This window comes from Callospermophilus lateralis, chromosome 7 (assembly GCF_048772815.1).
Source record: "Callospermophilus lateralis isolate mCalLat2 chromosome 7, mCalLat2.hap1, whole genome shotgun sequence".
NCBI lineage: Eukaryota > Metazoa > Chordata > Mammalia > Rodentia > Sciuridae > Callospermophilus > Callospermophilus lateralis.
Window position 1 is genome coordinate 111,945,106 of NC_135311.1, and position 18,150 is coordinate 111,963,255.

General features: G+C 42.8%; 1 protein-coding gene across 1 annotated transcript; it reads left to right on the forward strand.

The window, feature by feature from the left end:
• The first annotated feature begins 282 nt into the window (after window positions 1–282).
• Ebna1bp2 (EBNA1 binding protein 2) lies at window positions 283–7,118 on the forward strand. The gene is made up of 9 exons (XM_076862873.1): window positions 283–527; window positions 610–693; window positions 916–1,085; window positions 1,727–1,850; window positions 2,878–2,967; window positions 4,492–4,567; window positions 4,817–4,910; window positions 6,597–6,759; window positions 6,898–7,118. The coding sequence occupies exons 1-9, from the start codon at window positions 462–464 to the stop codon at window positions 6,946–6,948; spliced, it is 918 nt and encodes a 305-aa protein (XP_076718988.1). The 5' UTR covers window positions 283–461; the 3' UTR covers window positions 6,949–7,118.
• The last annotated feature ends 11,032 nt before the right edge of the window (window positions 7,119–18,150 follow it).

An 18,150-nucleotide genomic window follows, 5' to 3' on the forward strand; every position in this document is an offset into this window, starting at 1 on the left:
CCGAGCCCTCCTCCTCACCTCGGGGCGCCCCCCCCAATCTGTCCGGTCCTCTAGGGCTCTTTCTCCCCTTTCCTTTTCTCCCTTGCACGTTCAGCTCCTCCTGACGACCTCAGGGACCTCTCCCACCTTTCGCTTCTTCACTCAGGCTCAGCAGACCACGCACGTATCCAGAGGTGCTACCCCTAGGGATTCCAAGCAGCCCGGGCACTTCCAAACGTCGCAGCGGTTCCTATGGCAACCACAAACCGGAAGTGTGGCTTGTAGCCGGAAGCGGAAGTCCCGATCGAGGAGCTGAGCACGGTCGGTGAGTTGTTGGTGCTGGCGTGGCTTGGACGCACGTGGAACTGCGAGTGTGAGTGGGTGCTGAGCGCAGCATCCGCGGCGACGGTCTTCCCTGCCAGTCCCGCGGGCCTCGGGCTACCCTGCGCTTCCCGGTAGGCGCGGGTCGGGCGTGCGACGAGATGGACACTCCCCCGCTGTCGGGCTCGGACTCGGATTCTGATGATTCTCTTGTCACGGACAGAGAGGTATGTCAGCAGAGCTCGCCGGTCGGGGCGCGGAAAGAGGGGCTCTTACTCCTCTGATACTGACCGCCACTGTATCTTGCAGTTGCAGGATGCGTTTTCCCGCGGACTCCTGAAGCCAGGCCTCAATGTCGTGCTAGAGGGGCCAAAGAGGACTGTGAATGACGTGGTAAGCGCGGGCGCCGGGCAACTGGTACTCGGAAATGGGATGCGCACAAGGCAGTGTTGTGTTTGGAGACTAATTCTTGTCCCAGGAAGATGCAACCTGCCCAAAGCCTAGAGGGTCGATTTTCTGTCTGGGTATTTGGGTGTAGCACTTTTCTTATTGGGTTTGTGCGTGAGAGAGACAAACTCTTGCTTTTCTTATGAGCTCAGTGTCTGAATTTCCTAGAATGGTCTGAAACAGTGTTTGGCTGAATTCAAGCGGGACCTGGAGTGGGTTGAAAGGCTCGATGTGACCCTGGGTCCGGTGCCAGAAATTAGTGACCCTCAGCCTACACCTCAGAACAAAGACCAGAAAGCTGTTAATCCAGAAGATGATTTCCAGCGGGAAATGAGTTTGTATGTTTATTTTCCACTATGGGAGAAGTTGGGGGTCCTTGTGCTAGAGAATAAGGGAGAGAGGGAAGTAGTGAAACTGCACTCTCTGGATCCCCAGGGAGTTAGCACATGTTTGGGAATGGGAAGACTCTTCCCTGGAGGAGGAAGAGCTAAGTGATTCTCCTTGGTTGAGAGAAGAGCTCCCTGGTCCACTAGTCCTGATTTTAAGTCCAGTTTATAGACTATTTTGAAATATTCACTTGTAAAGCTTGTGTGTGTGCACATGCAGTTAGTTATTAGAACAAACTTTGTTTATGGGAGGGGGGGCTTCCTGACTGTATTTTGTTTAGTAATTATATAAAAATTCATAATTGACATTAATTTGTGTGTTAATTGGCACTTTTAGAGTGGTCATTCTTTTAAACTGCTAACTTATATTTAGCAAAATTTCTCTCCTTTAAAATAATGGTGTACAGTGAAATTTTTCTAAGATGCCAAATTAATAAGGTTTCATTCCCACTTTTGTGTGTTTATTCATTTGTTCTTGTTAGTGAAGGTCAGATGTTGAGTGCTTCTCAGCTTGAAAAACTCATGAGAGGCAGTGAGAAGAAATGAAAGCCTTTCTCCCTCATCTCATTTCACGTTTTGCCCTGTAATCTCAGCTACCGCCAGGCCCAGGCTGCTGTGCTTGCAGTATTACCCCGCCTCCATCAGCTCAAAGTCCCTACCAAGCGGCCAACCGATTATTTTGCAGAAATGGCTAAGTCCGATCAACAGATGCAAAAGGTAAGAAAAGTTTTTGTCTGGAAAGCCAAGGCTTTGTACTGAAGTATATTCAGCTGGCCTATCTCCCATAGTGTTTTAGAAAGAACTATAAACCCAATATTGGGGAGCTCGTTGTCAAAGACATTTATTATCTCTTTCAGAGATTTTCTACTTTAGATTTATGGTTGTTACCACCCATTAGATAAATATAAGAATGCTTTTTTCCTAACTTAAATAACTAAGGAGAAAGGAAGTAGTATAAAAATGGTCCTAAAGTTAAGATGGCTTTCATATTCCTAGTTGCCATGACACAGTGTACAGAGAACACAAAACAGTTGTTCTGGTGCTTCTATTGCCAGGAAGCAATGCTATCACTTGTAAATACATTTTCTTCTTGGGTCCTCACTTTTCTGTAAAATGACAGGTTAATATGTGTCTCAGATACAATATAATTTAGAGTTAGGTGGCACTTGGTCTTAACTTTGAGGGGGAGAGAATTGCCAATGCTGAAGCAAGGTTATATTTAAATGGATCCCCTGGGTATCAAGTTAGATGTTAGGGAACTATTGGTGGTATCCAGAGAAGCTAATCTAGAGAACAGCACATACATGTCTCTTGTTTATTTGTAGTGATATCTTATCCTTCAACTGAAATGTGTATGTTTGATGGAAGAGGGTAGGTATTAGATATCTGCTGGAGTTTTTTTTTTTTTTTTTGTCTGTGTGGCCTGTTAGAGAAGGGCACTGAGGCTGCATGCAGGCTTAACCTTTGTACAGACAGTGGGCATGGGGAGAAATTGGTCTTCTTTCACGGATGACAACTTTTGTGTAATGGAACAAACAGCACACTGAGAGTAGGAAGTCACTTTTAAGCTCTGGCCCCACCATTGATACTTTTGTGATCTTGGGCAAAGTGCTCAGCCTTTGGGCTTCCTTGTCTTCATATGTGAAACACCGGGGTCAGAATAGATGATTTATAGGTTCCATGGTATGCGCTGTTCTCTGTTCTTGTGCACCCTAAGTAGATCTGACAACCTTTTGCATTTTAGATTCGACAGAAGCTGCAGACTAAACAGGCCGCAATGGAGAAGTCTGAAAAAGCTAAACAATTGCGAGCACTTAGGAAATATGGAAAGAAGGTGAGAAAGAAAATGTATAAGGAATAGAACAAGGCCATATTGTATGTGAAATCAGATTGCCAGGGTCTGATTTGGTTCCAGGCCTTGAGGGTGTTTGATCATGTGTTATCTCACAGTGGATTGTGTGCAGTGCCAGGACTAGGGTGGTAAGGGCAGGTGACCTGACAACTTCTCTGGGCTTTAATCTTCACATCTGTACAGTAATGGGTTAAGTCCAAATCGGTGGTTTCCATACCTGATCTCTCAGCAAAATTACTAGGTAAAAATTTTTGAAACGTTTCCATGCTTCAGAGTTTCTGGGAATCTATATACTTTCCCCCATGGCCCCCAAAAGCTTCTCAGGTGCTTTTGATATGCATCTTGGATGGAACTCACTGGCCTTGATTTTCCCGGTCTGAGGGAAAAAAATGGCACACATGTTTTTGACTATGATTATCTGAGTTCTGTTGTAAAACAAGATTAGGCTTTCTATGAAACTGTTCTCTATTTCCTTTTTATTGTATAGTCATGTAAGAAAGATGACAGGTATTATAGTTAAGGTCCTGGGAAGGAATGATTGAAGAGGATTCACATGGGAGTTAAGGCTTTGTCACAGTGTTTTGGACATAAACCTTGTGATCTGGGCATGGAGCCACTTGGTGTAATTTTCTGATAAATCCTCAGCAGAGGAAGAGGAGAGTAACATCCTGTCCTCTGCTAAAGATCAGCTGTGGATTTAGTGTTTCTTTGATCTGGAGGTGGGTGGTTAACATCTCAAACATACTGGCAATGGCTTTATTGAAAGCAAAGCTCAGCTCATCTCACTTTCTAATTTGAGGATACCAGTGCACAGTGGTTCCCATTGTGAGGTGATTTTGCTTCCAGGGAACATCTGAACATTTTTTGTTTGTCATATCTTGGAGTGAAGGGTGCTGCTGACATCCAGTGGGTAAAGGGCAGGGATGTTGTTAAATTTCTACGATTCACAGGACAGTCCCTGTGCCAAACAAAGAGTTACCCTGTCTAGAATGTCAGTAGTATTGAGATATAGAAGCCTTGCCTTAAAGTATATTGTCTCCTTTTGTCTTTAAAGCTTTTTTCTTTCTTGTTTTCTGGGGAGTTTTTTTTTTCTTCCCCTTTTTCTTTTAGTGCTTTCATGTCTAGTAACAGTGGGTTGGATGTTTAATCTTTCCAAGTGTAACCAATGAGAAAAATTGACTGTAGATCTGAACATGATCTGCAGGATTGTGTGAAGAGGTAAGAGTACAGACGGTGGAGTCAGGCTGCTGGGTCGTGCATCTCTGCTCTGCACATTCTTGCTATGTGACTTGAACAAGTACACCTTCTGTGTTTCAGTTTGATAATAAGAATTTGAAGGTGAACTGAGAATATATAGAGAGCCCTTAGCACATAGATGTAAATGTTAAATGGTTGTGATATTAATCATAGCATGTGGTTGTGTGTTTTCTTATCACGTTGAGAGAATGTGGACACTTGCAGTAATGATTTGAAATGGGTTTAACTGTCCTTGTGTCCATATCACAGGTGCAAACGGAAGTTCTTCAGAAGAGGCAGCAGGAGAAAAAGCATATGATGAATGCCATTAAGAAATATCAGAAAGGTCAGTCAAATATCTCTCTGCTAAGGATGTAGGAGAATGGGGATAGAGCATACCTTAGAGGTAATTTGAACATGGGGTGCTTTGAGTCTTCTTGATTGATGGGTAACTGTTGGACCTAAGTTCTGGGAATGGTATGGAGAGCAAGGGGATATGCTTCTTAAAATCAGTTTCGCAAATAACACCCTTATTTGAGTTTTAAACCTTTCTTAAAATATAATGGTGCTGATCAAAGTACTTCTTCACTCATAGGTTTCTCTGATAAACTGGATTTCCTTGAGGGAGATCAGAAATCCGTCCCACAGGGCACAAAGGCAGCAGCTAAAGCCCAGCAGATGAAGAAAGGGTAAGAGGTTTTTGGTTTGGTTCTGTGATGTGTAGTGGATGGGAGGAACCTTCACAGAAATGGCCTCTGAGTTGAGAGAATGCAGCTGCAGATTAGACCCAACAATTATAGCACCATGTGATGGGTTTTTTTAGCTATATCAGCCTTTGAAGATGAAAATAAGGTACTTGGCTTATTTTAAGTGAACGCTGAAGCACCGTGTGGTTTCCCCATCACACAATGTGTTAGTTAAAAGCACACACCTAGGGGTCAGATCTGGATTCTGCTGCTCATTAGGAGGGTAGTTTTGAGCAAGTCGCTTGTTAATTGCCCCATTTACTATAATGGGGAAACGGTTTGTACCTTATAGTACTATGAATGTTAAAGGGGAGAATGTTGGCTATTATTCTTTTTAGTCCAGCTTTCTGCATACCTGCATACCAGGCCTGATGGGGGAATGTAATTTCCATACAGTACAACAAAAACTATGATAAAGACATTTAGGGAATAGTTTGGAAGCACATTTTAGAAGTCTCTTACATAGCCTGGGCGTGGCTGCCTGGAGAAGGATCCCATCTTAGCCTAGTGTGAGGAGTGAGTAAGAATTGACCAGGAGAGTGGGAGAGAGTAGGAGAAGGAGAAGGAACTCCAGTAAACAGAGGCATAGAGTCATGAAATAACAGGTTGTGGATGAGGAACAGCCAGCATCTGGCCCCACTGGAATGCAGTGGGAGGTGAGGCGGGCTGGGCTGGACTGGGCTGTTTTTCACTGTGGAGGAGCTTGGGCTTCATCCAGGAGGCAGTGGGGAGACGAGGCTTTACTGAGAATGATGAGCAGATCATACTCATGTTTGAAAAGATTACAGTTGCATTTGGGTCAGTGATGGACTTGAGGGAAGTGGAGACTTGATTAGGTGTCTATTTCAAAAGTCCCAACTGCACAGTTAATAATGCTGTACACATGCAAGAAAACATGTTGAAGAAGCATCTAAGAAGTCACATCAGCATGACTTAATAACTGAAGTGGGTGATTAGAGTGAGTGTAGAGCTGGGCACGGTGGCACACGCCTGTAATCCCAGTGGCTTGGGAGGCTGACACAGGGGGATTGTGAGTTCAAAGCCAGCCTCAGCAAAAACAAGGCACTAAGCAACTCAGTGAGACCCTGTCTCTAAATAAAGTACAAAATAGGTCTGAGGGTGTGGCTCAGTGGTTGAGTTCAATCCCTGATACCCTAAAAAAAAAAAAAAGAGTGAGTGTCCACTCCCTGGGTGCCTGGGCAGATGGTAAGAGCTCTGGCCCCAAGGTGGAGCATTTACATAAGGAAGTCTAGGAAGGGAGATGACATATGATTTTGGATAGGATGAATTTGATAAGTTTAAAATTTATTACATTTGGATGTTGACTGCATCTTATATCCTTGAAAGGAATAGCAACAACTGAGGGTGGTTTAGCAAGACTAACTTAAAATAAAAAAGCTTTCCAAAGACACATGTCACATACAGATTCTATCCTTTTTGGTTTTCTTTATCTGGAGGTTAAAACCATAAATGGATGAGATAATTTATAAAAATGCAGGGCCAAGGATGGAATTGTGGTGACAGTAGTGTCTGCAGAGCTGTACAGAAAGGAACTGGAGGGTATCATTGGGCCATAAGGTCATCAGGGGTTACAGTGCTGCAGTGACCTGTAGGGCCCCCTTTCTCCAGGCCCAGTGCCAAGCGACGATACAAAAACCAGAAGTTTGGTTTTGGTGGAAAGAAGAAAGGCTCCAAGTGGAACACTCGTGAGAGCCATGACGATGTATCCAGCTTCCGGGCCAAGACAGCCCATGCCAAGGGCCCCAAGAGGCCTGGAAAGAAAGGAGCAAATGTAAGTGGTGGGGGTACGCAAATCAGGGCAGGCTCCATCTCCTCTCCCCCCTAACCCACTCTCCTCATCTGCCTCTTCTCACCCTGGGGCAGAAGATCAAGTGCTGTGTGACCAGATGTGATTCTTTTTTTTGTGTAGAAGAGACCTGGAAAACGAACGAGAGAGAAGATGAAGAGCAGAACCCGCTGAACAGCCTCTTTTTATACAAAGAACAAAGCAAAAGGCATGAAGCCTTGGAATTTCAAAGTACATTGGTTTCTTTTTGTTTAAAAAAAATATATCAATGAAATGTATACTCTTGGACTTGGAAGATATGGAAGTGACTTTGCATATTAAATAATATTCCTATTTATTAATAATTTAGACTTTGAGCCTTTTTATTACTATAGGTGAAGATTTAAACTCTGCCTCCCTCATTTTCTCTTTCCAGTCCTTCCAAATAATCATATCACTGGTTGTAAAGGGAGATGCATTGTGATCACATTCCTGTTTTGGTTGTTCCTTGGTTAATGATCACCTAGACATTTTTCTCCGGCCTAATTTTCCTTCTTTGTCCTTAGTTCTGTCCAGATGGTTTGCCATTTTATCCACCTTCTGCTGCAGCTTAGGTCTGTCACCTTGTCTCTTGTAGATCTAAGTTGGCTCCACTGCTTCTCAGATCCCACAGTTTCTTAGCTTACACCTCTTTTCATTGGGTATCATTTTCTAGTATCTTCCTAAGAAAAGGAATATGAGAGGTAAACTTTTTATCTTCCCATGTTTCTGAATTACTTCTAATTTAGTTGGTAAGACTTTTCCCTTAAACTGTTGAAGGTCCTCTGTGGAATCTGGTGTCTCTCATTCTCATTCTTCCCTCTGGAAGGTTTTCTTCTCCCTGAAAATCTGAAACTTTATGGTAATATGCCTTGAGGTGGACATATTTTTGTTCTTTGATTAGAGTGTTTAGAACAATTCAAGTTTTTCCATTCTGTGAAATCCTACTAGGTAACTTCTCTTCTCAAGTAGATGGCCATTTTTCTTTGTTCTGATTCTGGAATTTGTTAGTCAAATGTTGAACCTCTTCTAATTATTTGTAGGTTTGCATTTTGGGTCTAATTTGAAATATTTCTTTCTTTTTGTCTCATCATTTTATTGAATATTTATTTTAGCTTTCCTTTTGCCCCTGAAGGGTTATTCTCCAATTGATTCTTTTTTATATCATTTTACATTTCTATAGTTGGAGTACCTTATCATGTCATAAATTATAGGTCAAGTTTTTTTTTTTTAAATTTTTTTGTAGTTGTAGATGGATGGGATGTCTTTGTTTATTTTTATATGGTGCTGAGGATCAAATCCAGTGCCTCACACATGCTAGGCCAGCGCTCTGCCACTGAACTATAGCCCCAACCCTGGTTCAAGTTTTTTATAAAAGTTTTCTTTTGTTCCTTCATTCTATTTCCTTAGCCCCCACTTGTGCATTTTGCTTTTCCTTTTTCTTTTTTAAAAAATTCAATTGTACTTTTATGAGGACCATGGTGTTTCAGTACATGTATACATGGTGTACTGATCAAACCAGAGCAGTTCATGATTTTAATCTCATTATTACATTGTGTATTTGGAGCCTTCAAAGCCCTTCCTAGTTAATCATAAAATAGGTAAGAGGTTATTGTGAACTATAGTCACTACCCAGTGCTGTAGAACACTAGGAATCACTTGTCTCTGCTGTGTTTTGGTACCATTATTTAACTTCCCTCCAATCTTTGCAGCATGTAGTAATCACTGTTTTATATTTATTTTGATTTTTTATTTTGTATTCACATATGCGAGAACATTCTGTATTTATCTTCTCTCTTTTGCATGTTGAGCAATAGTGTATTATAGAAATTAAAAACTTGGACTAATGGGTTTTGTTGCTTATTTCCTATTTGACCTTTGTCATGTTATCTGACAAAATGTACACAATATAGTAACTACCTCTTTGGATTTCTGTCAGGGTTAATATATTTAAAACACCTAGAACATTGTATACCGCATAATTAAGTAATAATCTTGATAATCCACTCCTTCTATGCCCAATAATCCTGTTGTTTCCCTTGTTTAGGGTTATTTTCTTGGTGTGGTTTATTAGTTCATTTTGTTGCTATAGCAAAATAACTGAGGCTGGGTTCTTTATAAAGAATAAAAGTTTTACTCAGTTGGATTTAAAGACTGAAAAGTCGAAGATTGGGCAATGACCTTATCTGTACAACCTATGTGGAGGGCCTCAGCTTGTGGAATCATGGTGAGAACGTGTATGGAAGCGATCACATAATGACACATAGCCTCAGAAATTCAGGTACTATTTTGCTCTTTTATAACAACTTACTTCTGAGAACTCCTTGAAACCAGTATAAATCCCATCTGAGGGAAATACTCTACTGAATCCCCTTGCACTGGGTCCCACTTCAAAGGGATCACCACCTTTTTATACTGCCAGAATGGGTACCACCCTCTAGCACATAATCATTTGGGGGACAAATCACAACCAAATTAGAGCCGGTAGCTTTCCTTGCTGTCTGATGAGCCTTTGGTTGTCTGGATTTGCATGTTACAGTTGATACTTCTTCTGGATTTTTGATGGGCTCCCTTCATGCCGGAGAAAAAACTAAAGATGATATAGCTCATTGCTTACAAATTTTGCCACTGTGGGCGTTCCAAAACAGTTAAAAACAGATAATGCCCCTGGTTATACTTCTACCCCTTTTAAACAATTTTGCTCATCATTTGGCATTATTCATATAACAGGAATCCCATATAATCCATAGGGACAAGGCATAGTTGAAAGAGCTCATCAAACTATTAAAATGTACTTATTAAAGCAAAAAGAAGGAATTGGGAAGGGGTATATATTCCCCAAAGATAAACTTAAAATAACCCTTTTTACTCTAAACTTTTTAAATTTGGATTCATCAGGGCTTAGTGCTGCGGAAAGGCATATGTGTCCAAAAAATGTACATAAACCCAAGGTACTTTGGAAGGATATTCTAACAGGACAATGGAAAGGTCCTGACCCAGTAATTGTCTGGAGTCGGGGGTCTGTTTGTGTGTTTCCACAGGGAGAACAGCAGCTGATTTGGATTCCAGAGAGATTAACTAAGGTCCTGACCCAGTGATTGCCTGGAATCGGGGGTCTGTTTATATGTTTCCACAGGGAGAACAGCAGCTGATTTGGATTCCAGACAGATTAACTAAAGCGATTTCTACAGACCAAAAAGAAGATGTGATATCCAGAACTCCAGTTTGGTTATTCTTACATCTGGGACAGAACCAGAATGCTTTTTTCAATATCTATTTTATTATTGCCCTTTCCCATATTTTGTTTTTTTGAGTTCATACAGACCTAGGTTAATGTTTTGCTGATCAGTTCTATTTTTGACTATAGAGTTTTTAAACATTGCAGTGGAGATTTCACCTGTAAGAAGTTATAAGGCCTTTACTATTATGTTATGTGTCATATGTATTATGTGTGCACACTTGTGTTTTGTGTTTGAATGTACGTATGTCCATATGTCATATATGATGAGCGCTCATGAAAAAATGGATCCAAATAATTTTTTTTTATTCACGTGTTTTAAAATGTGAACAAAAAAGGAGGTTAACAGATCTGTTTGTTTACTTTCACCTTTTCATTATATTTAATAATTCTCTTAAAGATAATGTAAATTGTTAAGAAAATTGTTTTCTTTTAATGCCTTCTGGAACGTTACATAATTTTTTCTTTAGCCATTATTGCCAAAATTCCTATCTTCATCCCAGTGCCGGTGAAGACAATGTAAATTGTTAAGAAAATTGTTTTCTTTTAGTGCCTTCTGGAATGTTACATAATTTTTTCTTTAGCCATTATTGCCAAAATTCCTATCTTCATCCCAGTTCCGGTGAAGACAATGTAAATTGTTAAGAAAATTGTTTTCTTTTAGTGCCTTCTGGAATGTTACATAATTTTTTCTTTAGCCATTATTGCCAGAATTCCTATCTTCAGTGAAGACAATGTAAATTGTTAAGAAAATTGTTTTCTTTTAGTGCCTTCTGGAATGTTATATAATTTTTCTTTAGCCATTATTGCCAGAATTCCTATCTTCATCCCAGTGCATGAAGACAAAGATAAAACCAATCTACAGCTTCTGCAATAGCCATCACTGAACTGCTTGCAGAACTTGCCTGGACTATGTATCACTTATATGCATTGTGAACTCACTTGTATGCATTGTGAACTATCTGTTGGTGCAGCAACTTCTGGTAGTGTTGGGGTATTTATGCTGATGGTGTCATTGGTGGTACAATTTTTCCAAAAGGAGCCGTCAGCTGGCTTGGTGTATCTTCCTCCCTTCTGTTTATCATGATCGTTCAGCTAAAATTTGGGGGCCAACAGAGGTGAGGCAAAGAACCTCACCCCCCCCCCCGCTGGTACGAAGACCTCTACACAGGTGTGGCTGTATACTGGACTGGTAGTCAGTGACGGGTAAGATCCAATTACTATGGTACCAACCTAAGACAGGAGGCTGACGCCTTGAGGTCAGCTCATCTGATAACGGGTAAGGACCATATGTACTATTGGACAACCTAAGGCAGGCACGGTCCCTAAGCCACATGCTTGTTGTTTAAACAGAGAGGGGGAGATGTTGAGAGCCACAGCCAAAGGGGCCCCAGCAAACTTTCAGACTGCCAGCTGATGAGCTGAAGGGGCCCCAGCAAACTTTCAGACTGCCAGCTGATGATTGGCTCACAGCGGCCTCAGCAACATCTAGCTGATTGGCTCCTCTGCGGTGATGCTCATTGGGCTGTTTCGGAGCTGCTCATTGGGAGACTTTTTTGGCTCCGCCCATGCGACCCAGCCAATTGGCCTCAAGAGCAGGAGGATTGTGGGAGGAGGAGGCTGGGTTGGGGTGTGTGGCTTGTGGGAAGCCGGTGGTGGCAGTTGGGCTCTGAGGGTTTTTTCCTGAGGAGCTGTTTTGTTTATCTTGCGTGGTTCTAAAAATAAAGTTAGTTTCTTTTGACAAGTGGCTCCTGAATTGTGCCCAGCCAGACTGCGGCATTTGGTTATGGTCCAATGTTGACTGGAAGCTATGCAGAGACTGTATGTAGGTGGGCAGGCCAATTATGTGTTGGCCTTACTTTGGGTGGTAAGCTCCTTTACCTGTCTTCCCTGTCTATACCTGTTAAGAAGTCATACTTTATTTTAATGGAAACTAGAAATATCTGAGAAGTATATTCTTGAGTAGATTTTTAAAATATTTTGTGATACCATCACTGGTACAAAGAATAGTTCTATTTTCTTACAATATTGAGTTTCTAGAGCAAAATTAATTTAGTTTTTATAAGCTAATTTCAGCTAACAAAATTCTGATCACACAGCTCAAGTTTTCAGAAGACAAAAGGGAAAAGGGTTAATGTAGAGTAAATTCAAATAGGGAGCCTAAGCACTTTGAATTATGTGTGGACCCTGTTAAGAGTCTAAAGAAAGGACACAGTATGCACTGGTAAGACCAAAAGTAAGTTATTAGTACTAAGTACTTTTAAAGGGTTTGAAAACTATTTCCCTGCCTTTGTCTTTCCTTCCTTTTTTTTCTTTTTTTGCCTTTTTAATTTTACAAATGGAATCCCTTGCATTAGTCTCAGAACTGTCCTCTGGAACTCATTGGCACCAGTTCTATATCTTTCCTGCCCTCAGAGTAAAGCATGATCCGGATGCAGGCAATATTATCACTTTGTATTTCTTACTTTAAAATACAGTCCCATGCATTGAGAGATAGCAGTCCCTAATACAGAGTACAGGCAGTTCTTTTCATGATTTAATATCCTTGGATTGCAGTTATCCAGGTGCTGTTTAATAACAGCAGTGTCTCAACAAGACTACTTTTAATTTACCAAAGTGTATCAACTGAGTAGTGAGTGGCCTAAGGTGGAGACAATCTCTGCTGGCTCTTCAGTCTACAAATCACTATATAAATAACTGATGCACAATTATCAGTGGTTATTCATCATTTTGTTCAAAGTCCATCTGTGATTGGTCACTATGCATCTGTTATTCATTTCATAGACATATGAGAACAATGTGTATAATTGTGTTTTCTCCTTGTCTCAGCAGTGAACCCACACATATTTTAAAGGAGCAGATGATGGAAAGAGAAGGTGCAGTTGGGCTGGGTTTGTGGCTCAGAGGTAGAGCTCCCCCTAGCATGTGTGAGGTGCTGGGTTTGATCCTCAGCAACACATAAAGTAAAATAAAGACATTGTGTCCACTTATGACTAAAAAATAAATAATAAATAAAAATGTTAAAAAAAGATGAATGTATAGTCAAGAAATAAAAAATGATCAGGCTTGAAGTGAAATTTGAAAAGAACACCACTGCAGTTACCGAAGCAGCAGCTGATACACCAGTGTTGTTACTGCTGCTGTTCTAGAGACTAGATATGCAGCTTGAGAAACTTAGGGAAAGCAATCTACTGATATAAATGGGGAACGATGAAAATGGGGAAGGTGTTCCCCAAGAGGTGACACTGGCAAAGCAACTTTTTTTGGAGGGGGTACTGTGGATGGAATTCAGGGGCACTTGACCAAGTGAGCCACATCCCCAGCCCTATTTTGCATTTTATTTAGAGACAGAGTCACTGAGTTGCTTAGCAACTTGCTTTTTGCCGAGGCTGGCCCAGCCTCTCAAGCTGCTGGGATTACAGGTGTGCTCCACTGCGCCTGGCCAAAAGCAACTCTAGGAGACAACATTTCATTCCATGGAAAGCACAAGTGATAAGATATTGGAACTTATTTGCCAAGGCCTAGAAAACATGCTTGGCTGAGGGGTGAAGTTCAGAACTAGAGCTCAAGTTTAGTATGTGTGAGGCTCTGGGTTCAGTTCCTCGCAGAGTTCCAGGGAAAAAAGATGCTGGGTCTGTATCTACATTGACTCATAAGGAAAAAAAGACAAGGCTCCTCTCTCCTTTTTAAAAAATTCACCGTGTTTCTATTTTAAATTAAAGCTTATTAGATATATATCCCTGTTACTATTTTTTCTTATATTTAATAGTAAGAGTATTTAAACTTTGAAAAATCTTTTAAAGGCCACAGAACAATTTAATTTTTTTTCTCCAATGCAGAGAGCCCCATTTTGGGGATTCGTCAAGCCTTTTTGAACCTCAAACACCACTCTGAAGCTCCAGCTGCATAGCCTCTTGTAGTTCCACAACATCTGGATCCAATTGAATTTTGGGGGACATATTCTTTTTTTTTTTTTTAAATATTTTTTAGTTGTAGATGGACACAATAACTTTATTTACTTATCTTTATGTCATGCTGAAGGTTGAACCCAGTGCCTCACCTGTATTAGGCAAGTGCTCTACCACTGAGCCACAACCCCAGCTCCTGGTGGGGTGTGTGTGAGTGCATTTTCTTACTATGCCACTAGCCCCATATGATGGCATTATTCTTAAGTTCAGAGTGATGACAAGGTGTGCAGGCTCCTTGTAAGTAGGAAAAAATCAGCCTAGTCTGCAAGGCCCACAAGAAGCTAAGGAAGGCGGCCTGCTTCACTTGTCCTGAAGCACACTGAGTTGCCAGGAGGTGTCCTCCGAGGTCAGTGAAGCAACATTTCCACATGCACTTTGCACCCATGGGAGCCAGGCCTCTTTTTAAAGAAAAGAGAAGTGTTAAGTAACATGTGCTCTCTAATTTATTTTCAAGTTGCCCCATTATCTAATGTGGCAATTCCTTTGTTCCCACAGCCTTCCTTTTTCACATCCCTCCTTCCTTGACAAAGATTCTGTCATTTACCAAATTCTGACTAGCCTGTCCTGAGCTCCTTTCAACCAGACCTGACTGTATTCATCTGTGCATCATCCAGTTTTAGCAAAAATCTTGCTAAGTCAGTTTAACTAGAACTCCCCACCCTTGGGATATCTGATCACCCTTGGCATTTAAGTTCCTTGTTCTCCACCATCTCATAGATGATGTCTGATTTCTCAGGCTGCCTTCATCAAGAATCCTGTTAGGTTAGTTTAGCCACATTCCCTCTGTACCCGTGATGTTTCCTCTATTTAGTAATTTTCCATCTATTGGCCTCACACCTTGATTCTCGGCTTCAAATTCCAACTTTTCCATGCTGTACTCAGAGTCGAATCCAATCTCCCTTATAGCAGAATTCCATTCCGGTGCCTATTCCTATGGCAATAGCAGCCTCCCTTGAAGAAAGTCTTCCTTCTGGTCTTCAAAAGTCACTGAACAATTGGTTCAGTGGGGCTCCCACAGAAACCTTCTGCCTGAATCCTGCAGTTTCCTGTCTCAGAGGCGACGCCCCACGTCTGAAGAGGAGCTGGTGCAAATGAGCAGCTCTATTACTGCTCTGCTCAGTGGTTCAACCTGGACTAAAAGAGTTTTGAATTCAAATCTCCATGAAGCAGCCTGTTGCAGAGCCACGTACCCGAGGCTAGAGGTGAGTAAGGGAAACAAGGCCAGGCCCCTGGAGTGGGAGCTGGAGAAGTGCAGGGTACAGAGAGCTCCTGGGAAGGAAGCACACCCCGGAATCACTCAGTGGATAAAGAGACCTGGGGTGAAGCCAAGGAGACAGGAGCAGCATCGGCTGGGTCTGAGGTTGGCCTCTTACCCTCCTTTCTGTTCTTCCTGGTTTGCATCAGAGTAGCCTGCCCATATGTATTGGGCATGGATGGACCAGGCCTGGTTCTGGGCCCACCAAAACCACCACCTCCTTTGTTACTTATATAACCAATAAGAGAGGTGCTGTAATGTCTCCGTTTCATGACTGGGGAACTAGGTTTAAAAATGACCTATAACTTACCTGGAGTCACACACCTGTGAAGCAGAACCCAGGCCACCTAGCTCCCTACTCTGCCCTCTTAGCTACCGCCTCTATTGCCTTGGTGCTTCCTAGTGTTTATCAAGTGCGGGAGCCACACTCATCAACGCCTCTGCGTCCCCTCCATTTCTTGACTTTCACCCCCTCTCTCTGGGTGTTTCTTCCTTGGTCCTGGAGCAGCATGAAGAGTGAGATTCAGAAACCTGGCAGGGATGCAGCCCGAGTTAGGCAGGAGTCAGGATTTGACCACCAGCACTTGTGCCTGTGCTTGTCCTTGGAAGCGCCTGTGTTCTATGCTGCTGTCACACCAGCCCCATCCCCTGTTCACTTGTCTATGTCCTCGCAAGTCTGCTTGTTTGTCTCTCATGTAGCTGTGAGGTCCCCATACCCAGCCCCATCATGGTGACTACCACATGGTAAGAATGCCAACAGTAGTCACAGCTACCATTCCAGGAGCCCAAGCACCAGATCCTGTCCTGAGCACTTGCATTATTTTACTTAACCCTCCTAGCAACCCTAAGGAGTAGGCTGAGAGAGGGTAAATCCCTGAACAAGGTCACCCAATGAATGAGTGGCAGAAACAGAGTGTGCACTCAGTATGACCCCAACTCTCTGCTTGTGCCATCTAAATGTCTGATGAGTGAATGAATGCAATGTTAAGGTCATTAGGAACATTTTTGTTGCTGGACAGATAAAAAAATGGCACCATGGTTGAAAGTATATCTTGTCATCTTGGTTGGTATGAATTTTCATCCTCAAAGCAGAGGACTGGGAGGCCTAGCCCAAGTTGACAGTACCATAAGAGTCTCTGAGCCGTACCCTCTGTGTGCTGTATGTCATGGTTTTCTCATGCCCCAGGATGTACATCTGTAAGTTCCTCCATGTTACAGTGCCAAGACATGGGCTTTCTGGTGCCTGTGTGAACCAGAGACAAACAGCATCATGGTTCACATTAGAACACAACTCTGCTACCTGCAGGGCTCTGATGAGAACAAAAGGGACCTTCTTCCCTTCTTGCCCATTATTCAAGAGCAGAAAATGCCTAGTGTGTTGTAGAGTCCTAGGATGAGGGAAAATGGAGTCTAAGAGGAGCCAGACTTAAACAACTATAGAAATTATCTCTGAATGCATAGTCTTTATGAAAAGCCAGACTTAAACAAAACAGAACATGCCTTGAGTCTTCATCTATCTGTACAGGGCCTTAGGTCCTGCCTGAGAGCCCTTGCATCTGTCTTTCTTGCCCTCAACTTTACATTAGGGCACATCACAGGTCTTAAGTTCATAGAGCCCCTTCCTCACACCCTGCCCTCACTGGGCCTGCAGTTTGCTCTGTGCTTATAGCCCTAGTTCCACAGAGAAGCCAGGGACAAATACAGAGCCTCCTGCAGGGGGGCAGAGTAGACAGGGGAGGGAGAGGAAGTGGGTTTCTGGGAAAAGGAAATTGTTAACAGTCTCTGGCATCCCAAGAGGGTTACCATGATAGTAAGATAACCAGGGTGTGGACACGGGAAAGGGTCTTGGAACTCACCAGAGAGATGCTCCAGGCTGAAGCTTGGCTTGCCCTCGCCCTGCCTTCCTTGGGTTCCCCAGGTCAGGCTGCTGGGAATCCAGATCCTGGCCATTCTGAACTGCATGGGGAGTAGGGATGCCATCCCCAGAATGCGAGTCATCAATGGCTCAGTCTGGTTTGGGATGACTGGATTGTGAGCGGGACAAGAGAACAGAGAACTAGAAGGCGGGGCTGGGAGGAGGAGTAGGGGCCATGATGGAGGAGTAGCAGGAAAGGGGAGCAAGATGAACAGGCTGGCGAGTGGGTGGTCCAGAAGGAAGGGAGGAGGAGCTGGGCATGGAGATATTTAAGGTGGGGTAGTAGGAACTGGCACCACTAGCTAAAGGAGGGAAACAGGTAGGGCAGAAGACAGAGAGGGAGGCATTACACTGGGTAGACTGAGGGATGAAAGACTGAGTAGTCAGGGGAGGAGGCGGGTTGGAGGAGGAGAGGTTGGAGGAGGAGAGGTTGGAGGAACGGAGGAGGAGGCTGGAGATGAGGGTGCTTCCTTGTCACGTTTCAAACACTGCTAGCTTCTCAGTTTGCCAGAGTCAATCAAGGTGAGCAACTGAGCTTATGCCAGAACTTCTCCAGCAATTATGCCACACATGAGGGCCCACATCATCCAGGACTGTATCCCCATTGTGATGCTGCAACCCTGCCCTTTGGCCAGTGGGTGGATCTCACCAAGAGGCAGCTGTCCCAGTGCCTTGGCCTAAGAGTGATTTTGGGACATAGGACCAATTCTGGTGAGATGACTGTCCACTCCTGACTTCCTGATGACTAGGTTTGAACTCTCTTGCTCCTTCCCAAAGATACCTAACTCCATGTGGATGTTTAAGAAGCCTACTGCATCTTTCTTCCTTTTGTCCGAAAGCTCCCTCTCATCTTAATAGTCCTAATTTCTCTGATCATCATGCAAATTCTGAGCCCCCTTGGACCCTCTTCTCTCTTGGACTCTTATCACTATAATCTGATTTTTCTCAATTCACACTACTTTTCTCCTGTACATCACAAAAC